Source organism: Fringilla coelebs (assembly GCF_963513975.1).
Source record: "Fringilla coelebs genome assembly, chromosome: 9".
Taxonomy (NCBI): Eukaryota; Metazoa; Chordata; class Aves; order Passeriformes; family Fringillidae; genus Fringilla; species Fringilla coelebs.
Genome location: NC_140067.1, coordinates 5530822 through 5557532, shown reverse-complemented (window position 1 = coordinate 5557532; position 26711 = coordinate 5530822). Strand labels below are relative to the sequence as shown.

General features: G+C 40.8%; 1 protein-coding gene across 1 annotated transcript in view; it reads right to left on the bottom strand.

The window, feature by feature from the left end:
* The window catches only part of SLC1A7 (solute carrier family 1 member 7), a gene marked incomplete at its 5' end in the record, with an annotated part of 47087 nt that overhangs the window by 7420 nt on the left and 12956 nt on the right, over window positions 1–26711 (bottom strand). The window contains 6 exons of the mRNA XM_084211830.1: window positions 2558–2752; window positions 9518–9751; window positions 11037–11136; window positions 13426–13645; window positions 14443–14485; window positions 24883–25098. Of these exons, the coding sequence (XP_084067956.1) occupies window positions 2558–2752; window positions 9518–9751; window positions 11037–11136; window positions 13426–13645; window positions 14443–14485; window positions 24883–25098 (1008 nt within the window). The remainder of the gene's footprint in view (window positions 1–2557; window positions 2753–9517; window positions 9752–11036; window positions 11137–13425; window positions 13646–14442; window positions 14486–24882; window positions 25099–26711) is intronic.

Genomic DNA, 26711 nt, shown 5'->3' with positions numbered 1-26711 from the left:
TATTTTTACTTTACCTTCGTACCATTTTTTCAGCCAGGCAAGTAGAATGGGAGTGGGAGACCAGGGCAAGAGTAGATTTGGCAGGTTTAACATTTTTTTCATAATGTTATTTTTAACAGAGGGATTTAATTCCCTTTTTCAGGAGCAAAAGTGACTGGATGTATTCATTTCCAAATAGTGGAATGTATACTGGATGTATTCATTACCAAACTAGTGACTTCCAAGAGCTAGGCCATCCAGCAGAGAGACAAAGAACAAATGTTGACAGTTGTAAAAGGATGACAGAAAGCATTTACACTGATAATCCTCTGCATTCATCAGTCAAGAATGTCAGAGCTTTTGGCAAGCAGTTCAGTCTCATTAACCTACTATGGAAAATGAGGATAAGTGTATTCACCCATATGGAAACTGAAACATGGGGATATCCAGTCCCTTGCTTACAGCTGTACCAGTACACCAGTACAACTGCAGCAGTATTTCTACCTAGAGCCCTTTTTTTTTTAAATAAAAAGATACATTAGCGTGTGGGTGTGATAGGGAAGGGGAAAGACCTAAAATTAAATTTTGCAAAAGTTAACTTGTGTAGCATCCTAATAACATTGTAATAGAGCATAGATAGGAAGGGACAGAAATTCAGTAGCTGAGTAAGAGATAACTATAATTTACATTAAAAGCCTTTGCAGTTAGTGCTAAGAAATGGCTGTCTCATTAGGACTGCTTTTTTTCTGCCTCTTACATCAGGCCACAAAGTCTCAGGACTTATTGGGGAGTAAAACCAGGAATATTTAACTTAGCTTTTACAAGCAAGCTCATCTGCTATTCCATTCCATCTTTACCTTAATATAGATGTCTTTTTCTGTAAGATGATCAGTTGATGGAAATCTTTACTTTCTTTCTCTGCTACATCAATGTTTGCATTGATAGAAACTGTTAACCTGGATTTTACAAACTATGAGCAAAGTAGACTGATTATTTGTCTAATTTGTTTTCCGTCTGGCAAAAATATCCTGGCTTTCAGAATTATTTGAATTTTAAATCTCCAGGTTGTAAAGTATCAAGATCTAAGGTAGGTTTGGCCTATAGAATACTGTTAGAATTTGGATTACGTCATTGATGGTACTGAGTCCACCATGATTTCCTGTTTAGCTTCCTCATTTGTGCATCTTTTTATTTTTCTTCTCTCCTTGGATTTTCCCCAATCTTTACTTGTATTTTCAGTCTACTGTTTTACTTCTGTCTGGTCCTTATGGACTAGCACTTAATGTGGGGGTAAAAGAGATTAAATGAGGTTCTGCTAAGAAAAAGAGCTTACATTCTTTCCATTTACTCTCACCCTTCTTCATTTTTAAAATTACTGTTCTTTACTCCAAAGTGTGTGTAATATCATGCTCTGCCATGTTTTAGCATCACATGCTAAAAAAAAAATCTCAAAATTCCAAATCACAAAAGACTTAAATTTTAGCACAGGCTCATTCCAACAGTTTTCAAAGAGAGTGCAAGCCTGAAGCAAGAGCTCATATGGGCACAATTTATTTCTTCTTTTTGTAGTCCAACCAGGTCTTGCCAAAAGCCCATTAGCAAACCTCAGCTGTCATCTGGGGTTGGTTTCAGGACTCTCCTCTTCTTGTCATGAAGGTTTCCAGGTCCAGCAGAAGATGGGCAAGGCCCAGCAATGTAAATGGGGCAGTGGTGAGGTCAGTGGGTGGGTAGTTAAGCAGATCTCAAATATATTGCACAAAGCTCTGACTATGAGGAATGTTTTTATAATCATTTGTTCCCTGCTGGAAACCTGCAGGTTTCAGTCCCTGAGGAATTCTTTGGCAGTTACTGGAGTTATTCTGGCAGTAATTGTTCAGCTGGATCTTCCAGTCTTTTGGATCCATTACAGACCTTTCAAGGATGGAGTACACAGCTATAACACTCTCTACCCACTGAGAGCATGGTTGTTTATTAAGCTTTCTGCTTCAACAAGCAGCAGAGAAGACAATTAAAAAATATCATAGTGACCTGATGTCTTAGTGAAAACCTGTCCTGATGGTAGCATGTCCTCCTTCCCTCTACCCCTAATCCTGCAAGAGTTTCCCAGCACACACTGTTCCCTGTTACTTGATGTAAGACTTTGAGTTTTGCAACTTTTTAACCTTTTCCTTTCACTTGAAGACACAAATCAGACTTTAAGTTGAAAACAGTTGTGAAGTTAAAAATAGTGTTTTAAATACCAATAATTATAAAATGTTCTAATGCTGGAAGTGATCAATGGGTTGACTAAAAGCAAAAATTAGATAGTTATCCTCAAACAGAAGCACATTTCCTGGTGTCCACCAGTATCTATTGAACAGGACCACTACAATTTCTCTTTGAGCAGTCCCCGATCTCTGTGTTACTTGGAAACAACCCTTGGATGAGGGATGCATCTGTGATAACAGCAGAGATGAGTTTTGTTCTTGCTACATACAAGAGTAGTGCCTCAGACTCAATCAAATAATCACCCTGATGGGTCCCTTCCAACTCAGCTGATTCCATGATTCAATGCAGCATGTGGAATTTGGGTTTGTACCTTATGGTGATGATCTGCCCAAAGTCCAGCTCGTAGTTGTTGACCTGGGCGATGAAGATGGCGGCCACGGCCTCGTAGAGCGCCGTCCCGTCCATGTTGATGGTGGCTCCCACGGGCAGCACGAAGCGGGCGATCCTCCTGTCCACGTGGTTGTTCTCCAGCAAGCACTTGAAAGTGATAGGCAGAGTGGCTGAGCTGCACAACAGCACAGAACACACTGGGTTATTTTTGTTTCTGAGGAATTGTAGCAAACCTTGTCCTGGCAGGGGAATTTCACACAACCATCTGAGCTTCTCCCTGCTTGCTCTGCCCGGGACTCACTTGCCAGGTAACTCACTCCTTTGCTTGATGGAGGATAAAGACAGTTACACGTATAAATGTTGGACTTAGTGCTAATTTTGCTTCCCAAAGTTAGAAATATTTTTCTCTCTTTCCCTATTTCGGAAGCAAATGGACGGAATTCCCGCAGAGGCAGTGTTGTACACGCAAATGCAAAGAAAGGGAGCAACATCCTTTGCAGCTTATTACTAAAATCTCTGAAAACTGCTTTACACTCATGGTTTCTAAAAATGTTTCCTTCCAGGCCTACACCATGTGTAAACAATTTTTTATTTCTGCAAGGGTTAGACAAAGATCTTATCAACAGCAGGCTGAAAATAAAAGTTGCAGACAAAATGTCTGTGTTGAAGATTATAAAATCTCATTTTCTCCCTGGGACAGATCTGCCCCCATCCCTTGTCTGATCATATAACAATCACATAACTGTAGGTCATATAATAATGTGTACACATGTGAATAAGATGTGTGTGGAATAGAATGGAATGATATAAGAACATTTTACAGGTATTCATTTTAAATTGAGCTTGATACCCTAAAAAATATTTCTGATTTTTGTTTTCATTAATTGAGACAATTAACAAAACACTGTATGGTCATATATTTTCTTATTTTTAATAAGAGGCACACATTTTTAAATACTAATACACTAAAATATATTCATTTGTATATTTTATCAGCCTTTTGGTAACATTCTGCATTTTACCATGTGGTGTCTCACTCACTGATATCATGAGTAATGAGGCTGCATTCAAGTGATTGAGGGGATATTTTTTATGGCACATTAGTTTGTATGGAAACTAAGTAACACCACTGAAAAAATACACAAATCACAAAATATTTTCCTTGTTATTATACCACCTTTGATACACTGCTCACTATCTGAGCTGCTGACTATTTAAATAGATGTAATATAGCAAACTTCTTCAAAATTATTCCAAAGTTACCTCTTAAAAAAGATGGTAATAGGGGAAATACAATATGGTGACACTGTGACCTTCAGTGTCCTGTTGTCCTGTGATTTCCATGCCCTGAGCCAGGAAATCCAGGTGCCTTCCCCCTGGTTTGGCAGTTCAGATTGCTCTGTCACTGTGTGTAGTGACCCTCACATCACAATGGCTCCAATACCTAAATCTTAGAATGACCACTAGCTGTTCTCAATTGAAGATAACACATTGCATCTGCAAATTCTTTCTCAGTTGTTGCAAATGTCCTATAAAAGCACAGAGGGATTCCAAAACCTCTGAAATCACAACCCCAAGTTTGCAGGAATGCTTAAGCAAAATGTTTCTGTGAGTAGGAGTTGTCATTTCATATTTGTGCAAGCTGTAGTTTGATGAAAGTAACCGTGTTTGGAAAGGAAAAGCAACTTCCTGCTATGGAAACACAAAAGAAGAAAGACAAGGCTGTGTTTTCAGTATATCTGTTTTCTATAACTTCATGAAGTATAACTGCTGAATTATTTACTACAAACTGGCAGTCACTGCCTGAAAATCCAGACCAAAGTCTTTCTGAGTACGTAAATATGCTGGAAAGGCAAGAAGGCAATGAAAATCTGATTACCTCCTGTAATTGGGGCATAGTAAACTTTTTAATTCAGGCAGTCCTGGTGTTTAATCAGTATTTACTTTGAAAAACAAACACAGCAAAGCATAACCCCGTAATCCCCAATCTGCTCATGAGATGCCATTTCTCTTTTGAGCGTGCCTTTCATTTTTCACACGGTCGTTTGTGAATGACTGAAATTTCTGCCTCTTATTTACTGTAAAATGTTCATAAAAGAAGAGGCTGTGGCTCACAATTAATGTAGAACTGAAAGCCCTGGGAGTAGCTGCAACCAGGAGCGGACTCAGTAGCATTTCTAGATGTTCTGACTAGAGGCTTTGCTGAGAACAAATTATTTAACTCATTGTCTCCCTTTTCTGCAGCTACTCAGTTTTGGAGAGTTACTTGCTTTTAAAGACAGTCTTCCCTCAGACATTTGGCTTTTCTGTAACAAAACCCTGTCTAATTTATTTGGGTGGAAATGAGGGAAAAAAAGGTAATCTTACATGTCCTTGCCACCTTGCCCACTCTTTGACATACCAGAATATTAAACCTGAGTGTCTGCTTGTTCTGAGGGCAGAGAGCTGAGCTGTCAAATGTGCAAATTTTAGCTGATTAACATGTTACAATTTGGTTGATATGTGAAAAATATTGTGCAAAACAGTCTCATAATACCAATGGCACAACCAGCAAAATCTGTATCTATTTTCATTGCTGTAAACAGATTTTACGACACTATATTTGCAAGAATTCAACTTTTAAACTTGTTCACTATCTCACAGTTAGGTGTATCTTTCATTTGAATTTTATGCTGCCTGAAGTAAAATTTCTAAGGCACATAACAACACATTGGATTTGTTATTTGTTAAATATTACAGTAATAAAGAAAATGGTCAGAATGTAAGTGCAATGATGATGAAAAACATGCAAGATATTGAAAGAAAACAAATTTCTAGATTCTTGTTCTTTCTTAGACAGGCAGCTACTACATTGTCTCACTGAAATTTATGACAATGCATCTTAGAGTTAGTAGGATGTGTGTCCTACCTACTCCTGCTGAAAGACTTTCCAGAACTCTGCTCAGATGAAAAATTTAATTTATGATCTAGAGGTAGTCTTCTCAATTTGCACTAAATTTGCTTTTATGTGCTTTCTGTATTTCTCCTTGCACAATCAGCTGTTGCAACACATGATGTTAAAAATCAGCCTTGTCCTCTCTCAGCCTGGATTGACTCCATCAGCTTTTTAACCTCTCACTTAGAAGTTTGCTACTTTACATCCCTGGTTACCCTTTCATCACCTGTTTCACAGAAATGACTTTTTCCTGGATACAGCTGACAAAAGTTGTGTTGAACTTCCTAGAAGAGGTTGTTTGATGATGTTCCATTTTTACTCATATTGTATCATCTGGCACACACCGGAAAAATATGTCTTATTTAAGGCTTTGGCTATTGGTGGCTCTCAGGAGGCAAAGGGGAAAAAAAAGGTCCTACTGTAGTTTTGGAGTAATATTAATATATAATTTCAATATTATAAAAGACAATATCAAATAATTTGTCTAGTTTGTCTTTCTAGTTTAACTTGCTGAAGTTTGTTGTCTTGAAGGCTACTTTTATCTAGTGTTAAACAGTGGAGCAGTAACATTAAAGCCTGACATTTAGTATTTATTAAGAGAAAAAAAAACCTCTAAAGCACTGATCTTAATCTGTTAAGTCTTTTAAAAACTGACCCAAAGCTTTTAGCTGAGAAGTATCTTCTGCCAGCATTAACTTTAACAATTAAAAATACATTTTCAGGTCTTATCTCAATTTTGGGATAAAATGCTGCAGCTGCAGAGACTGAGCATCAGCTTGGCCCAGGCCAAGCTCTTACGAGTGAGAGCCACAAAGACAGCCAGGCAGTCACTGTGGAAGAACAGCTGTTCAGCCTGGTCTGTTTATCTTATCATTCAAATGCATTTTGATATTTGCTCCAAAAAATCAGCAAACTGATCTCATCTCCCCTTTCTAAATCTGCCTTTAATTTACACTGTGCAATAGCCAAGATCTTAGTGTTTCATAAGCAGCAAAACCCTTGAAAAATTCAGGGCTTATAATTTGTCTTCAGAGAAGATGAAAATTGCTTCTTTTAATGGGATGTACCACTGAAAAGATGTTGCTTTAATTCATTAATGGTATGGAAAGATGACCTAGAAAAACAAAATTCCCTCTTGCCATTGGAATGAGGAAAGCTAAAATCAGGAAGAATTCTGCCTGCTAGCCAAATTCTGCTTTTTCGGTGTGGTAAGAGGTGACAAGATCAGGGGCACTGAGAGGAGAAGAAAGCAGAGTCAGAAATCCCCAAACAGGCAGCCAGAGCAGGATGAGCAGGGGCAGCACGTGCTGTGCACCTCACAGTGGTGCAGGAAAGAGGAGCTGTGCACATTCATTTGTGTCCTAAAGGATGCACCAAAGGAAAAAGATCTGCTTTTCTGCCCCTGCCTCTGCACTGGTATTGGTGCAAACCAAAATATTGCTGTTGCTGGGGTTTCTGGAGAAGCATAAGGGGACTGAGAATGGGGTGCAGAACCTTTCACTGAAGGAAAAAGAGCAGAAATAATGTTAAGATGCAGTAAAATCCTTGCCAGCAGATGGCTGCTTTGTGGCTTTCAGGTTCTCCTGTGTTACATTCTTGGCCTTTGCTTCTTGTAGTTTGATCTTTAGCTTTATAAACAAGCTTTCCCCAGGTGCAGAGTATCTGCAGAGAGTATCAGCACACTGACTTCTGGTTTTCTGTCTATCTTTAGATGTAGACCTGAACCAACACAGAAACATCTCCAAGAAACACATCAGTATTCTTAAAATCAACTCTTTGTTCTCCTCCAGGATGATCTGAAAATCCAATACCCACATGACAAGTGTTATATAATGCCCCTGTGGCAAGCGCTATTTAACCAAATACAGATGTGTTGACTGTCAGGAGAGGCAGCTCTCCTGTCCAGCCCCAGTTATTTGTGCATGTTCTTTTGGCAACAGCTCAGTTATGTGCAGTATCCATTCCTTTCAGTGTAATGAAGGTGAAAAGTTCAGCTATCTCTAGAAAAGACACTGTGATTTGAGCAGAAAAACATTGGAAACCATGTTGGGCCTGTGTTAGATTTGCAAAATAGACACATTCTTAAGGAGGGACAAACAGCTAAATCCAAAAGTGTCCAAGGCCGAATCCATATGTTCAGAGCCTTCCCTCAGGACTCACCTTAAATTTGGTGGTACTTTAGCTTCTGCCAATGAAGATACTAAATCTGGTCCGAGTCCTGCTGGTGGTTCTGGTGCAGACTGAACTGCCAGCTGGTGCTAGAGCTCTCTTTCCAAATACACCCTCTCTGGGCCTGTAAGTAATTAATCCTTGCACAGCTGAAGGGACAGGGCTGTCCCAAAGCACTTGATATCCCCAGAGGCAGGGTCTTATCTGGGAGTCAGAGCCCACGTTTAAGAGAAAGCTGAATTCCCTATGTGTTCCCCACTGTCAGAGGACACTCTCACAGCAGCTTGTAAGGGCTAAGGAAATGGGACTGAAAAAAAACCCAAGTAAGAATTGGTTTCCCTTACAGAGGCTCAGCAGAGACAGAAACTTCTGTCTCATCAGTTTCCAGATCAGTAAAGGACTCCTAAATTGGTGATAAAACCAAAATGCAATGCTGATGCATAATATGGAAAATCTAGAAAAATAATGATTTTGAAATGGTGGAATACCTGTTGATCTTGTAAGTCTTTGTTAAACCTCCCTTGTAAAAAACTTGTTTGTTTGTTTTCTAAAAGGAGAAATACTCAGATTTTTAGTAAAAGCTGTCTCCTTCTAGAAAAAAAAAAAGAGACAATGAAAGGAATGGCACAGATTAAAAATCTGAATTGTCAGCAATTGAGTTTTCAGAAAGAGAATTCCTAGAGAAGCATGGAAGGTAGTCAAGTGTGTCAAATGTGAGCCTGATGAGCCCCGATGAGCCTTTTCCAACATAAACATCTTTGAGCAAAATTCTCATCTTTCTTGTATCTGGGGATATGGTGACATCTCAAGCTACAAACTTTTTACGTTCTAATAAAAAAGCTTTCCTTAATTATTTAAGCGTAGTTGGAGTTTAAGCACCACCCACCATGTAATTTTTCTTGATTGTGTGTTTCTCAGCATGCTGCTCTTTATAGGTCATTTTGGAGCAAACTATTATATATAAATACACCTTGTAAAATGTCACAGTGGAAATCCAGTACCTTCTGCCCTGAAATAATAATTCCCTCTTCCCCTTTCTTCTAATCTTCTACATTCCTTCAGCCACAGATGCCATGAAACTGTGTTGCCATATTGGCTACACAGAAACGTTATGTTAATTGTCATTTCTGTATCTGCTCCATGCAAGGCAATTCCAGCCCTTTCAAGTCCATCTCATGCACCATTTTATCCATGTTGGGAGTCATTTTCATAGCCTGTTCACAAGCTGGTTTCCATTTTCACTGTACCTTTCTTTGTTCAGCTATGGTTAAAACTCATTGTACATCTTCTCTAAAAAGGGTGCAAAATATATTATTCCTTGAGGAGAACAGTTAAATACTTTCTCAGTGCTGGACAATAGCTTGCAACCACAGTCTTTTGTTAATGTACCAAGAGACAAAGACTAACATGAGTGGAAAGGATAAAATGTTTCCACATGACTGAAATAGGAGGTTCCCCACTAATACCAAAAATGAAGTCTGAACAAACTGCACGACGTCCCTCATATACATTAACTTTGTAGAAGCACAATTTTTTTTAACATGGAAAAAGAACTTATTTCCTTTCTAGTCCTCTATGAAAAAAAATGGTTTTATCCAATATTTTTTAAACCAAAGGAAAACAGTGTGACAAATATTATTGTCCAGTGGCTCCCACATAACTTCCAAATGTTGAGACATACATTTTTACAATTTATACCAGTCAATTGGACAGAGAGCATTGTTCAGATACAGATATATCTGCTCCACTACAGCAATAGTGTGCTCTTCCCAAGAGGTAGCTGTAGTAATGATCTAGCAAGTATTTTATTGGATCTGTCTAGAAACTCTATAATACCTGGAGGATGTGGCCAGAGCAATGAGCAAGGCTTGAAGGATCCCTCTGATGAAGACAATGGGATTCTTCTTGGTGATGAAGAAGTACATCATTGGCAGGATGAAGAGCCCGTGCACCACCAGGCCGCACACCACCGTAATGGCATAGAAACCCAGCTTCTTCCCAATGGCTGAGGGATCATCCATTTCTAAGATTTTGCCAGCTATTAGGAACACAATTCCAAATGGAAAATACCTGAGCAAAAAGGAAGACAGTCATTATTAGGAGACAGCTCCCTTCCATCACACGGTAAGAGCTGCGGCTCCTTCCAGTGGCAGTGCAGTACCTGCCCTGTCTAGGTTTGGCTGTTCTGTCTCCACACCAGGGCAGGATGCCCAGAGCACTGGGCTGGACAGTTTTGTCTGTGGGGTCCCCCTCAGCACAGCTGAGGTTATGGCACTGGCAAGGAAGGACTTTAAAATGTTTTGGTTCCTGAGGCAGCTCTGACTTCTTAGCTTCAGGCAGGTAAATTATTGGGAAGAGGGGGAATGAATCCTGAGCTCCTCTCATGTGTTTGTGTTCGTGTAGCTGTTCATGGATTTTTGTTGGAAGCTCTTAAGTAAACGTTTATGTTGCCTTTGGAAGACAGAGGAGAAACACCAACATGCATTAGACATGCTCTTGGACTGCCTGGGGGCTTGATTTGGGGCAGATAAATAGGCAGAAGAATTGTTAGTTTCTGAATCCACTCCGGACAGGTGCTTTGTAAAAACTGTTGTGCTTCTGTGCGCAGCTGCGTACAAAGTCGTGGATGCCAAAAAGCTTTAAATTAAAAAAAAAAAAAAAATCTGGGAGCAGCCAGCCATCTTCCACTTGCAGCTGTGTCATCTCCAGAGACTTGACACTACTTCCTCATTTTCCCAGAAATAACCTCCTTTGACATATCCACCCAATCAATCATTCCCTGACCCAGGTCAGTCAGATTGGAGCATGTAGCTGGAAAGAGGGGCTGTGGGCTGAGTGCTGGTTCCTGTCCCACAACAGGCTGAGCCACACTGGGGGGCATCCTGAATTGGGGAGAAGGTGCTAAGCTGATAGCTCTTGTTGTTGGCAGCCACCTGCTGTTGCTCTGATCTTTGGAGCAGGTGTGTTGGCAGGTCTGCAGCAGTACTGGAAGCGATGGAGGTACCAGCTAGAGCATCCCATCATGCTTCTCCCTTGTGTGGCCTGGGTGGCTATGATCCCCCTTGGCATGCCCAGGGATTGGCAGTGCCCTTGGGGCATACAGCACACCCCACCCAGCTGTACCACATTCTGTTATTTGGGAGTAACACAGAGAGTGCCCTGTCAAAAGGATGGTACAGACCAGGGACAGATGTATGTGCATCCTCAAATGCTGAGGCCCTGAAAAACTAAGGGTTATTCATCCTCATTTATTTCCCTGGAAATAAATGTATGAGATTTCTGTGCATTTTCTTCTGTTGAAATGTTCTTACTCTTTTTAAAAAATACTGATTTTCTTAGCAAAGCAGTTACTTACCAAACAGCAACTGCCACTATCTTCATGACAGATTCGTTCAAACACTGGCAAAAGCTGACCAAAGGAACACCGCTGTTCCCCATTCTTCCCAACATTATACCTGCAATCAGAGTATTCAGGTTCAGTTTTTAGGTGTCTTCACACACAGCCCCAGTGCTTTCCCTCCCTGCTGAAACTCTAAGCCCCCTGGTAGCAAGTCTGTGTCCTGAACCATCAGTCATAGAGCCCTGTGGAGGATTTACCTGCTCTGAGTGATCCGTGGAACACAAACTGAAAAATATTTTCTAGTGAAGGAATCTGTCTCTGCCTACAGCCAGGCAGCACCAAGGAGAACTTGGGAGGCAAAGCCTGGTTTTGAGGTTTGCTCTGGTAATGGGGAGTTAGTAATGGAGTCTCTGCCATATTTTTAGTAGTTTTCTGTCTACATTATAATAAGTAACCTTTATAGTCAGTCAGCCTTTGCAGTTTTGGGGGAGGTAAGGAAATGAAGATTCATGGAGAGAAAGGCCAAATTGCTGTGAAGACTAAGCAGTAAAGAAGAAAGCAAATAAACCTCATGTATGTGCCCCCATTGCTCAAAAAGCAACTGAATACAGCTCTGGGATGTGTCATCTAACCATATATTCTCCAGACAGTGTTATTTCCATTAATGCATATAAATAGACAACATTTTCCTATAGTTAATTATCCTCCCTAAAAGAATTATAAGGGATCGAGTCAATTGCTCAAGGAAACACTTCAAAAACTGGCTGCACCAAGGGAGTTTGCCTTTGAGGGGAGCTGCCTGGGGAGGCAGGGGCTGGCAGCGGGGTGTGTGCTGCCACTTGCTCTGGATGTGCAGTGTCCTTTCTTTGAGCAGGAGCCCGGCTCTCTCCTTTGGAGCCCAAAGCTCTGAGCCATGTCTCAGGCAGCGCCGCATCCAGGGCCATCCCCTGCTGAGGCAGGCAGGGAGGCTTTCAGCTGCCTTATCCAGGGATTTCACAATGGCAGTGCTCTCAAGATGAGAGTTTGTAAGCCTGTTAGATCATCTAAGCCATAACTTTTAGGTCAGAAGACAATGCTCTTTCATTAAGCTGTTTCAATGCTTCCATTTTGAAGAGTGGGGGGGTGGTGCAATAGGCTGAAGACAGCCTTGACACATCCTTTGTTCAAAACAAAAGCCTGAAGTAGTCCTTGGTGATGATAATTTTTGAGGGTTTGGTGTCTCAGGTTTGTTCCTGGCTGCTACAGCTAGAGGTGACCCAGCAGCCATGCTGTGGGTGACAATCCTGGTGCTGTTTTGTGTCCCTCAGCCAGGAAGAAGCCAGTTCTCAGCTCCCGCCTGCTGAGCCCCGGGCCAGCAGGACTGAGGGGCTCGGTGAAAGTCGTACATTCAGTTCTGGGCAGACAATCAATGATCTTCTGTTCTCAGAAGCAGAAAATTGCCCTTGGTCCTAATAAGTAGATGTAATTAATTCATTCATACCCAGTAGGTTTTGACTGGAATAGTGTTTGCAGTGATGTTGTGCTTTGGAAATGGACTATAAAATACTACAAACTGGGAGACAGCCAGTTTCCAGCAGGGTTGTACAGGGAATACCACCCACTGGAGAAGCTAAAAAAACATAGACAAATGCACTAATTTCAGGTTTGAATCTTGACCCCTTGTGCTGGTATGAACCATAATATAATAAATACAGTCAAAGATGTTTTATGGACAGATTAACTTCCAAGAATAAATTTACATAAGGAAAATTTGATCAGCATTTTCTTATGAAAGCCATCAGAACTTCATGGTTAACTAGGAAATGTTTGTTTAAACTTCTTTCAAATCCACAAACATAATATAACACACATGGCATCAATGAGTTCCTCCAGCAAGTCAAACTAAAATAAGGCAGACAGAAGCTCTTACTGTGACAAGCTAAGCTAGTAGGTGGTATGTAACTATCTTCATTGCAGGATACCAAAAATAAGATCAAGAGGTTTCAATCAAAAAAGAAATATCTACAGATTTAAAACTCATAAAACAATATGGGTTAGCATACTGGTAGAGGGACCATGGGTCTGATCTGGTGGTACCTCCTTTGAGCACACAGTACAAGGTTGTCTTACAGTCAGCAAAAGATGGGTCATAAATAAAAGCTCAAAATAGTTGAGAAAAAAATAAAATATTGTAAGTGAATGCACAGAAAACCCAACTCCATGGAACAAAAGTCATCAAGGTTTTTGAAAATTTGTCTTTGAAAGGGTGGAGGTACAGCTCTGTAACAATCTTGCCTTTCCCCAAAAAAAGTTTAGGTAGAAACAGTTAAAAAAGCTGAGTCAAGACACCAAGCAACCCAACCCCAATCCTTTTCTCTTAAATGGACACTTGGATTATTACAAACCAAGCAAGTTTGAAACCTACCCATTGTGGCAGAGAATATCACAATCCCAAGTACATTCATGCCATCACTAGCTCCTGGCTCTGATTTGTAAATCACTTCAGGAGGGGGGGTGATATCCAAGGCAAAGTTCTGCACATTGGAGCCGTTCTCGTCCTGCACTCCGTAGATGATGATGCGACGAGTGGTGCTCTCGGCTGACGCTTTGTTCGATTTAATGATGGGAATACTCCTGGTGCGATACTGAAAGAAAACAAAGTGGTTTTTACTACAATATCCCAGCAGGAGTTAATAGTTTAATGAGACCTCCTAAGTGCTCTGTTTCAACAATGCTGCATGTTGAAGGGACTGGCATGAAAAGGAGAATGAACACTCTTGTCCCTATCTGATAAAATCTGTAAAAACAGTTGAATTTTTGGAAAAGCATAACAAAACCAGAGTTTCCTATAATCCACCCTGGTGCAGCAAACACTTTGCCTCCTGACAGAGCAACTTTCCTGTAAAACATAATTAGGAATGACTTCCTAGAGGTTCTGAGTGCCCTTCTCTTTGTGAGGTTCCTAAATGTTCCCCAAGGTGAAATAAATACAGCCGTGCCTCTTGCTCCTTCAGAACTTTTAGACAAGCTTTTCTTGCCAAATTCCAGCCTGGGTAATTAGATTCTTCCCCAATACATTATTTTGCTTCTTATTGAACATAGTATTGCTTCTTATTGAACATAGTATTCTGTTCTTCCTTTGTATGGTGTTGCAGGATGCTCTTAAATATATTTCAGCTCTCCTCAGGTGGACATGGAGCTGACATAAGAGTGCATATCTATTCACTAGTCACACTAGAGAGCACTTTATCCCTGTTTTGCCTTCTGACACCATGGCTGCTGAGGCTAATGGAATGGGACTCATTAATTCCTAAATGCTGAAGGTACTAACAGTGTCTGCAATCCTATGCCATATCTATATCTGGATTGTGTTTTACTAAGGTAATGTTTCACATAATGCTGACTCATGTCTTTCATCAGTAAAAGGAATATAGCCACTTACCTGCTTGAATGTGGCCTCAACAAGATTGGCTGGAAACATGTTCCTAAAAATGAACAAATAGAAGAATAATTTCTGTGGAACTGAAACCAACTTCTTTTTACTGTGTGTTGGGTCTGCCATGATAAATCAGTTCTTTGCCCTCCTGGAGAGCAGGGTCTGGGCAGATGCAGAGGATGCCACTCTCTCCCACTGTGCCATACAGCTGTGCCTGGCTGACCACAGCTCAACAGAGAGACAGCTCCTGAAAGTTTTGGGACTTTCTTCCAAACACCTGGGGTGAGACCCAGGAGCTCTGGCTGCAGATTCTGGCTCTGCCACAGTCTCCATGTTGTAACTGGGGTGACAGAATTGCTATGATTCCCTTCCCCATCTGCTAATTGGGGAGATGAATATTCTTTTATTCCATATTTGCCTTCCCTACTTAGATAGTGACCTGTTCAAGAGAGTCAGGGATATATTCCTGAGACACCTGGGTGCTGTAATCTACTGTGGGACTGCTAAGTACTCCTGTGCTAATCATAAACTCTAGTGCCCCAATATATTTTCATCACTAAAATTGCAAGTGATGTAGACTTTGCAGTGGTTTGGTCAAGGACAGTTTGCTTTTCAAAAAGAGGATCTCATTCTTGATTAAAAGAGTTGAGATTAGAGCTGTACACTGCTAAATTTTATTTAGATACAGTTCTGAGGCTTCAGAGTAAGAACCTGAATGAGGTCAACAGCTTCATCTTTGCTTGCAGCTGAACTACAGAGGAAGGCAATGACCCGACACTGAGACTGCAGGGAGACCAATAGATTTTTAATTCCAAAAGGGACTCTTTTTGTGACCTTTTCTGACTTTCTGTGGGTCTTACTCTGTAACATTTCACACAATTATATGTGGAGCTAATTTATAATTTCAGTTGGAGCTGGAAAGACAGAAAGACATTCAATACTTATTTAAAATGGAGAGCACACCCTCTGCAGGCTTCAAAGAGGAATCATAGTATAATTGGGAAAAAACAGCTAAAAAGTCATACATTTCCATTCAGCATTTGGGAACCAAGATTTGTGTGATGATTCTAATAGGATCACTTTCAGGACTAATTTATTTCCAACCCTAAGCTTCTGAACCTCGGGGCAGAAGACAGTGACAGTCTATGACCCAATTATCTTCTTTCATATACCTGTATTTATGCAAGGAGAAACTCCTGAGTTCTCCAACAAAATGGCTTTTAATTCAAAGTCCTGCTTAAACCCCAAGACAGGTTACCCCTCAAATATATGTGAAAAGCCTATTTTCAAATTCAAAGAGAATTGCTGTGTGCATAGACAGTTGAATGCACAGTGAACCAGGGACATTTTCCAGAGCTGCTTTCCTCTCAGCAACAGCAACAGCAGCACATACTTGTTGGTAATGGAGTCAGCATGGTAATGTGCATGTTGGTAATGTGCAGCACTGGCTCAGAAAAGACAATTTTTTTTGTATTTTAAGTGATCATAACATGATATTATGGCCACACAAAAGTATGAGGTAGATTCTGCATCAGTAGCATCAGTCACTGAGAGCAATTGCTACAAAGAGGTAATTGATTATCATTTTTAGGGAGACCTGTGGGAAAAGAATTTTAATTAAGTGATAGTAGTACTGCCTAATGATTGAAACAGAAGACTGAACATGAGAGGAACTTGTTGGCCTGCTGCTTGAGAGCAAATGAGTCTCATAAAGGCATTAGATTGTCTCTGCAGACTGTCCATGAAGCTGCTGCTTGTCTGGTTCAAATGTCAAATGTGTAGCCAAAGCAAGACACAGACAAGAGGCAGCTGTGCATCCTTTCCATGTCAGGTGCAGACACAACCTTCTGCCTGATCCCTGGGGCTTGACTGACACAGGGAACCAACTGAGGAACAGCTGGATGGAGCTAGGCCTGGCAGGATGGAGAGGATGTTTATAGGAGGGAGAGCACTGGAGAGTAAAGGTGGTTACTGCTTTATTGTGCCTCATAAGGGAATTCTGCTTCCAGATTGTTAAAGGCTTCATTAATATTGACTTGTCTTTGTTTTGCTGGGCTGAAAGGTGCTACAGGGATGCTCAGTGTGGTGGTTGTGCTCTGACCTGCTGTGTGAATGTGAAATATTCTGAAAGCAGAGATCCACATGGAGATTCCAGCACAGCTCTGAATATGCACCTCACGTACGGGCTGTGGCTTTGCACAGGAACATGAATTTAATTGCTGATGATTTCCACTTTCTCCCTCATAGTCCTAATTAGTAGAATTAAGAACAATTAAGACTGCTTGAGAAAGGAAATATCATATGGTTAGTAGCTAGATTAAATGTTAGACAAATTTGTAGAGGATTAAAGCATTTTGTTTCTTTATCATTCTTTATCCTGCAGGAATTACAACTACCCTCTTAATACTAGATGCTGGAATTCTCCCAGTATTTTTTAATAAATTATGCACTGTGATCCAGTCTTTGATACCAGCCATACCAAAGTTACACAATATATCTGGTGAAAGGATGACCTGAATGTGTTTGCCAGAGCCTCGGCTTATTTTTATTTTAAGCTGGTTTACTTGGATTGAGAAAATCCAGTATTAGCCAAAATTAAGTTTTGTTAATCAAAAACATTTAAGAGAGCAATTGGTGAATGAGAACTTTAATGGACTAAAAACAAAAAATGAGAAGAAAGAATTGAAAGATGGAAGGTAATTGGGAGGGTTTCTTGGTTCTGTCAGGGCTCTTCAGAAACACTTCTTGCTTGAGGGGCATGTTTTGCTGCACATTGATATTGCCAGCCATCAGCTGGATGTTTAGCAAGGATCTCCTGAGAGTGGTTCAGAAAAAGAGACTGAAGGGAGAGTGATATGGAGGATTTGATATTTTAGTGTGGAACTGGGATGGGGAGGCTGGCTGGATCCTCACAAGGTCTTTGGGGTGGCCCCCCTGTGGGTTCCTGCTCACCAAACCTGAGTCCTGGGGGATGCTGCGCAGTGGGAGCTTCAGTCTGGCTCAGAATCCACACACAGCACAGTGAATGTAGCCTGTCCATCTCTGCCCACTCTGTTCCAAGCACCCAGCCTGCCACCAGATTGACCCCTGCAGACCTCTGTGCAGCTCTGGATGAGATCCAGATGTACCCACATGGATCAGGTCCCCACATCATAAAGTGAGGCTGTGTCTCTACTCAGGCACGGTGTTTTTCACTGATGTACACTGAATTAAAGACACTGCCAGCACTTAGGAAGGAGTGATTCAAACTGAGCTCATCATTGCTGTCAGCACCTATAAATACTCTTGTGTTTGTTCAGTTAAGAAAGCCAAGCAGATAAAATACTTCTGAAGTTGCAGCATTGCTTGCAGATTGCTTACAAGACACGGGTCACAAAATAATAGTGATCTGGGATTCATTTCTCTAGCCCAAGCAACATTGTCTAACCTCAGTGGCTCAGTTCAGCATCCCTGGCAGAAATAATTTAACATAAGAGCAGGGAATCGGACCTACTGCATAACAGTGTCTGAGTCTGGTTTAAAACAGAGATAAATTTAGGTCTGAGACAAGGATATTGTTGTAAAACAGAAACTGAAGACATAGGCTTTCTGGTTACATAAAAAATTAACAGCTAAATACTGCCTGCCCTGAGGAATAACATTTCCCAGAGCATCTTCTGCTTCAGGAACTCTGACAGATAGAGCCGGAGTATTCAGCTGAGGCTAAAAGGATGAATGTGCATGAAACTTCAATATCAACTCAGTGAATCTTCTCCAGAGCTGAGCTCCTGAGCCCAGCTGGGCCAGCAGGCCTGGCCTGCATTTGCTGTGACAGCAGCACATACGCACAAGTGACCCACTAATCACCATCCCTGACTGCAGCCTGCTGTGGTGCACAGGCTGCTGCGTTCTACAAGCAAATTTTGGAGCCCTTCCCTAATTCTGCATGGGATAAGAGGATTCAGATGTAGATGTGTTGAATTAGGAATGTGTATGTACATGTAATAGGAGACAACTATGGCAATATACGATCTGCAGTTTGGTAGTCGTGGATTTTGAGGAAATCCTAAAGACTTGTATCAAGTGCAGGCAGCACCTGGTCTGAGCAGCAGGTCTGAGGTTCCCATTAGGCGCAGGATAAATTAGCATCTTGCCAAAAGTGGAAGGTCCTCTTCCCTTCCCCATTGTCTCCCAGCAACTGACCTATGAATTAACAGAGATGATTGATTTTGTTCCCCTAATTTCAGCTGCTTTAGAAATCTGAATTGCATAAGGAAGCCATTCTTCAGCATTGCCCCCCAGGGTGTGGGAGCTCTCTTGTCCCTTTAGGAGGTGGGTGGCTCTGAGAACCACAGTAGTGGCAGAAAGAGCAGCACAATTAAACTGTTTCACTGTGAGGCTGTTAACTGAACTCTCCAGAGAACATGAGCCTGCAGCCACTGGGACATCTCCTTCACATCTCCTGGATAACTTCTGTTAGAAATAACAGGCCAGATTCTGGTTTCAGTAGTGCTACTGGATATCTGAAATACTCATTCTGAGTCCTGACCACAGTGTCATTAACTCAGAGCATCCTTTCAGTCCTTTCAGTCAGAAATAAGGCCAGCGACTGTAGCCCGGGACTGCCACAGGTACAGCAGATGTTTCCTTCACTCAGAGCACCCCTTCCCTCTGGCACTCTGTGCTCTGCAGCCCCAGTCTGGTTTTGCTCTCAGACTTCGATGTTATCAGCCCCTAATCCCTGCCACAGCAGACAGTCTGGCTGCAGTCTCCCAGGCTGTGGAATTAAAGCCACCAGACTGGGGGTTTTGCTGCATATGTGTCCTCATAATATTTATTGGCCTATATTTGCACTAGGCAGAAAGCAGCTTTTGATGCTCTGCTCTCAAATTTGAGCAAGTGTAGCTGAGCTTGCAAGAACATTGTTTAAAGGCTGGGAATTGGACAGTATTCTAATATTTACGTGTTTGAGACCTTACCCTGTCACTATAGGGGGACAGAGCAAAACCGGAGCCTGAATGGCTTGGCATGAGAACTGTAAAGTTTCCAAGTTTTTCAAGAATGAACAGCACTGTAGCTTCTATTTCCTATAGGCTTAGGTCATTCTCAGTGACATTACCTTAATCTTAAGAATTTGTTTACTTTTTGTGTGCTCTGCATGAATTCGCCATCAGCTGTGTAGACTCCTCACTACTGTTACACATGAGCCACAAGTCCTGTCCTTAGTCATACATCTGATACCTTCCTGCTGGTGTCAGGGGCTCCAGCAGGGTTTGCACTGCTGAAAGTAAGGGCAAAATTTAATCCAGAAAGACAAAAAGAACCCCTCTATAGCAGGGTCCACATGAGAAACCATCCTGCACATCAGTAGTCATCTCTGGTGCCTCTAATTTCTCAGTATCAGTCATACTACTTTCTGCTAAAAGGACCAAAGAAGGCTTTTGCAGAATTAATGAGGCACTAAAATCCTCATTATTGGGATAAAAAGTACTTAGAGAATGCAAAAATCACTAATTGGGTCTAAGTTACTTTGTCTTGCTTTGTTTTTGTTTTTTTTCCTCAAAGATCAGAGCAGAACTCATATTGTGGAATCATTTGTCAAATGTGGACTTTTTATCTGTCCTGAGGGCTGCATGGCATTTCAGTTCCAGGAAGGGATCTCAATTTTCTATCCCTGCTTCCTCTGAAAGAAAAGGTCCTGACAAAGCCCCAGCAGGGCTGTGGCTCTCTGAGAGCGGAAGCACAAGTAGATCACAGCTTTAGGCAACTCAAAAAGACTGAATTATATCAAAGATAACACAACAGGCCAAATGTATTTCCACTGTGGTTCCAGCAAGGCAAGTTATTCCATAAAAAGTGTGTGTTGACACTGGAAGAGGTCCAGACCAATTGTCAGGAGGATGGACAACAAATTCACCTGCAAGGTCAGAGCTTTCCTAGTGCACTTTTAATTCCTGCTCCCTGTGCACCTCACCCTCTGTGACTAAAGCCTCCTGACCAGAGAGCAGAATTTGCATCATAGCCCATCTTCTCAGGGTGCTTTTCATCGTGGAATTATCTTTATTCCATGTTGGATTCATTTTGTGCCAAGTAGAGACCACACAGTTAGAGGGTTGAGAGTTCTTTGTAAATACTTAAGGTTGGGGCTTCTGTGGAGATCAGACCCTTAAAAATTAACCAGAAGCAAAGACCTGGTCCCAGAGCAGAAGGCTGGTTTTGTGAGATGAAAGCAACCTGGCAATCTGAAAAAAGTAAAAAGTGGAGCTTTGCCATAGGAGACAGATAAATATTTCCATCACAGTACACAATAGCTTTTGGCAGAAGATGTTATTGTACAGCATACTTATTTTCAAAAGTTCTTTCATAGTTTAAAGCTGGATCATTTAATGCACTCTGAAATATATTCCTGTGTCTGCATACAATTCAGTCTTCAGTTGTAAACTTCTAAAGGTGTGATTCCTGATTCTGCACAGCCTGGACTTTTTCCACACTACAATAGATCCTGAGTTTTTCCTGCCCTATTTTCAAGAAACACAATTTCAATAATATAGAATATAGCCCTTAGCTTGAAAAAAAGGAAAAGAAGTGATTTTAAAGAGTGCTCAGGATTCCCATGAAAACATAAATCCTCTACAGTGTTTATATCCTCTTCTAACTCTTACTGGTATAAAAATAAAGCCTCTCTTGGTTAAGCCAAATTGATTTTCTGGGTACCTGCTATTAAATTGGATGCAATCCTGAATTTTCAGTGATAAAATGCTCCGATTTCTCCCTCCAGTAAACTTCAGAAATGTACAAATTTATTTTTCATGGGTCAAGATGTGATTTGATCTTTTCTGCCTTCACTGAATTGGTTTATTTGAGGCTTTAGAGCTGAATAAGTTTATGATGCCACGCAGTCTTGTTAGACTTGAGAAAAACCAATAATGTGTATGAACCCTGCACCTGCTGGTGCCCAAATCTGCAGCCAGCCTGATATGAAACAGGAGGGGAAACCCAGTTTGGCTGGGACTTTGCTTGTTTGCTTTATTTTATAAGCCAAATTTTATTTCCCTTGGTGGGAAATGCAGGCAGCATGATTTCAGTTGCTGCAGAATCACCCCTTCTAAATCAAAGGTAACAGATGTTGTGGAAATATTAACTGCAAATGTCAACAGTGTCCTCCTGGCTCACAGAATGAGTTTTGCAAATGTTTGTCTCCAAATTATAGGCATTTTCTCTTCTCCTGGTCAGGTCATTGTGCTACAAAAGTAAACCTAATATTTTATATGGAACACAGTTCATGTAAGTATGTCCCTTTCTGTCCTTTTGAATAAAACACTCAAAAGCTGAATTACTTTTAAAAAATTGTATCTTGCCTTTCTTAATTTCTTAACTCATAAAAGGCTACTAAAATGTCACTCTTAGTTTTGCAGACGAAGTATAAAGTTAATTTCAGTAATTCCCACAGGAAGAAGAAGGCAGAGATGTTTGTTGATTCACTGCTATTGAGATGCCCTAAAGTCACATTCCTACAAGAACCCTACCAGCTCTTGTATGAGCTGGGAATATTCCTTCTGGCCAACAGAATTTTCTGAACAATCCTCAGTGAAGCAATTTTTTTTCCATGTGTTTTGATTCTCTAACTCTAAGAAAGTAAAATGGTCCTTGCCTACCTCACAGAAGAATTGCACATCATGAGAATAAATCCATAAAAACTCATAAAGCACCAGGTACTTAAAGGCAACATGATCCTTAGCCTGAGGATTATATAGAGCTTTAAATGGAAGAAAATGTACTGTCATAGGCCTTGCAGGGCTTGCAGCAGAAACCTTGAATAAAATGAGGGCAGATTTGTACGTCTGTCTCAATGGAGCAATAAAGTGGTGGCTACAGAGAGAAGCATCTTGAGAACAGCATCTCCTGCACAGCTTCAGAGTCACAGCTGCCTCCTGAGCTTGTCCTGAGTCCAGATCCAATAGAGAGGGGCAGGTTCTGCAAGAGCAGGTTCCTGCACAGGAACCACCTGGTTAAATGGGCATCTTCCACAGGCAGCAGAACATTTCTGTTCCTATCCCCTGGGGTTCTCTTTAGAAAGGAAATCTTTCAACTACAGTTGTTCAGAGTGGCAAAAAAAAAAAGTTGAAACCATGAAGGCAATTTTTGAGGCATGAAATTCAGGATGTTGATGAGATTGTGTATTTCCTGGCTGATGTGAGGTTAAGAGCAATTTCAGAATTATTCAGAATTATTATCTCCTCACCAAATCATTGGTGTTTGGAGGTTTTGTTTGGGTTTTTTTTACTTTTTTTTTTTACTTTTTTTAAACTTTTTTTTTACTTTTTTTTTTCCTGCATAATGGACAAATATTCAGGGGAAACACCATCTACAAAATAATTCAAAATAATAATAATGGGCTTATTGATTAGTGTTAAAAGTGATTAGGATAACCACAAGGGTCTGCACCAGTTTTTGGTTTCATTTTTTGCTGATTCAGTATATTCTTTAATTTCTAATTAAAACCACTACTAAAAGCAAAAATCTCACACAAAAATTCAAGACATTCAATTTCTAGCAACATCTTTCCTGCCAAAAGTTCTACACTTGACAATGTCATATATAACATCACATAAAATAATGTTTTTCATCATTTCAAAGTGGCTTCAAATCTGAAATCAATGAGGCTGAATACATGTATCCCTATGCCAAGATTCATGCTTTTAAAATTAACCCCACAATAATGTCACATATATCATCTCTTCACTTGTACATTTAGCATTCTTCATTTGCAGAATACCAGATGTTTCCTGTGTAAACTTCTGGGCACATATGCAATTGATAAATGGAGAGGAAATTAATGAATTGAGAAGATAAGCCAATCTGGGCTGAAAAAGATGGTTTCCAGCTGTGAATGGAAGTGATTTATCATTGAGCTAAAGGATCAGCTTTTCTAGCTCAAACCAGCAGATACATCATTACATTTAATCCAGACTTCCACACAGATATTTAAGAGTCTTGCAACTGACTGCAGCAGAGCCAGAATTTCACCCATAGCGTTTGCCTAGGCTGAAAGCCCATTCCCCACAGTTCTGTTGTTATTATTTATTTATTTACTTAGTAAGTGTGGTTATTTCTGTAGCAGAGGAATAAAAACCATCCCTTTGTGCTCTCAGGATAGAAAGATTGCAGCTGTGGCTGATGCTAAGCACTGCAAAAAAGACTGAGCTGTATTCTCTCTTTTTAAATTTTGGTAATGAGAGGGGCTTGTTGACCTTGTCATTGTTGACACCTGCCCAAACCAGTGAAGAATTGAAGGTTTTGCAGACTAGAAGCACATGGCTGCTTGGAAACTTGAATACCTGAAGTGTGCACACATGCTATTATGATTTGCTTGGATAAATGTTTGTAGAAAAGTGAAATTATAGAAGATACTTGCAAATATTTAGATCAGGATATTTTTTTGACCTGCAGCGAGGCTCAGAGGAATAAAGTGTTCCCAAACCTCACCACAACACCCCTGCTGTACAGGGAGTAACCAGGCAGAGGTGAAGAGATGAGTTTGTAACTCAGGTCTTGGTCTTTTTTTTGTAAACACAATAGCATAGAAATAAGTCTTAATTAAAGTACTTTGTGTGCTGTCAGGGTCAGGAGTTTGGATTTTTGAAAGGCAAACTGGGAACCATTTTTAATTTCAGTAAATTGAACTTCAAAGTGAATTCTCTGTGGTACAGATACACACTTGGCCTGAAGGCCCTTGACTGATGTAGTATGAGATCAGCAACTTGAGGAACTACAAAAAAAAGGCAAAACTTGGTCTTTCTGAATGAGCAAAATAAATCTGAGGCACAGAATATGTTCAGTCAACAAACTAATCCCACTAGCACCTGAAATACTGGGACAAGAAGGGATTTCAGGCAAGACCATCAAGTTCAGCAGTGCCCTAATGCTGCTCTAAAAGAACAAGTGTGTCTTTTACCAACAAAATAAAGTGAATAAGGAAAAGCCCCAAAGCAGAATGAAACATACACAACAGTGGTGTTTCTAATTCTGTCCTTTATCTGCAAATTGGCATGAACAGCTGTAACTGCACTTTTAAGAATTATTTTCTGAAAAATGTGTGTTTCACCCCTTTTTTTAGGGTTTTGCCTATTGCAACTGTCTACTGTTATTTAAATTATCATTAAATTTTAATACTCCCTTGACCCTAATAATGGATTTGATGGTGATGTCCACAGGCTATATGGAGTCCTGTGGGGTATAAAGGACCTGCTCCATTGTCGTTGGTTGGTGGCCATTCATTTAAATTTTACAAGAAACAGCCAGTATAAACATCTGATAACTTGAAAATTATCTTCTGAAACTTACTTTTTTCTCAGTCTCAACAAAATATTTATCCTTAGATTCAGAACTGAGGCTCAGGCCACAGTTCCTCCTGCAGTTCTGTACAAAATGCTGCCTTCAGAAAGCAGAAAGAATGGATGTCGTTACCGGATTAAGTCCAGCAGTGCATCTGCAGAGCTCATGATGGGCTTTCCACCCTCCTCAGTGCTTTCCTTCTGGGCTGCTCCACCAGGGTGGATAATGGACACCATAATTATTCCCACAACCACAGCCACAAACGTTGTCCACAGGTAGTAAGTGACAGTTATGATTCCCAAGCGACTGGAAGTCTTGGCATCCAGAGCTGCCAGCCCAGACATCAAGCTGTGGGAAGAAAACACAGCACAAATTGTATTTAAATGAACGTTATTTTGCATTACATTAATGCAGCTGAAAGCCTAATTTCTGAATTATTCCGGCCTGCCTGCTTCTCTGGCAGCTGATTCTGCATGCCAGTGTTTCAGTAAGCTTGCCAGTAACACTACAGCTGTTGTCTGTGTGTCTGAAGGGGTGTTTTCCAAGTGCCAGCCCAGATCCTGGTTACTGGAAGGAACTTGCAAGCTCAGGCTGCACGTGTAGGGACTGACTCCTACTGACTCTTCCCTGAAATTCCAGGGACAGTTTTACACAAGTTACACATAGGATGGCTCAGTTCACAGGAGCAGTGGCAATAGTTGTTAAAACTCTGTGTGTCATACTCTACACATAATTTTACAGAATAATAGAATAATTGAGGTTTGAATGGACCTCTGAAGAGAGTCTAATCAACCCATTCAACCCTTCCTGTGTGAAGTGGGGACACAATTTCAAAATTAAAAACACTAAGGGGCAGTTTTGTCATATAGTCCATTCTTTAGCAAAAAGAATAACTTTATTTTCTTTCTAAAGAAATTCAGTATATTTTTGCCTTGCCAGGGAGCACATTGGGAGCAGACTGTAATTCAGTGTGCCTCCAGTCTAAATGGGGACAGTGGATGGGATCCAGAGGAAACACCTCCATGGGGAGTGTGGCTGCCCAGCTGGGAGCAAAGAACATGCTGTGATCACTTCAGCCTTTCCATAGAATCAGAGAATAACAGAGTCATACAGTCATAGAACATGCTGAGTTGGAAGGGACCCATCAGGAGCTCTCCTCTTCAGCTCCCTGCCCAGCACTGCCAGAGCATCACCGGTGTCCATCTTGCTTGTACAGTTCCAATTCCCTACCATGAGATTTAGCTCCCACCGACCCTCTTGTACAGGCAGATTAGACAGGGCTCTCTTTGGCCCCTGAGGTTTCTTTAGGCTGCTCTGACATAGACCCTGATGCAGTTTCCAGGTGACCTGAGTCTGGGATTGGATTTTCCACTGACAGCAATGTGGTTTGGGACTTTAAAGGGAGATTTCCCTTTGGATAATTGTCTGTGAACTCTCCAAAGCATACATCTCAGGAAAAGTACAGGTGAAATAAAATTCCACATTTATTATTTGGTGTGTCCAGCTTTCTCGTCAAAACAGACCTGTTTGTCAGGCCTGTTCTCATAAATATTTACTAAGCTGCACCTCCTTGAATGAGATCTCCTTGACCTCACACTGCTGAGAGAGGTTGTCTAGAGCCAACGCTAAAGTGCAGCTTAACCTTTATAGTAGATTTAATGAAATCAAATGGGTGGATTTAGTGTTCAGGTTCCAGCTATCCACTAGATTAATTAAGAAAATGTATTGCTTTTCTGCATTGCCAATCTCTCATCTAGCATGGGTTTTGTTAACACTATAGGAGCAAGGGTGCACTGGAGTTTGGATAATTTAGCAAATTAGCATCTCAGCAGCTCTCACTCTTGTAATCATTATTCTTTGCTTTTATTTATCATTGTATTTGATAAAAATCCCACCTTTCTGTATGCCTGCAAAGCACTGTATACAAACACAGCACTGCATATTGAAAACACAGTAGTAGG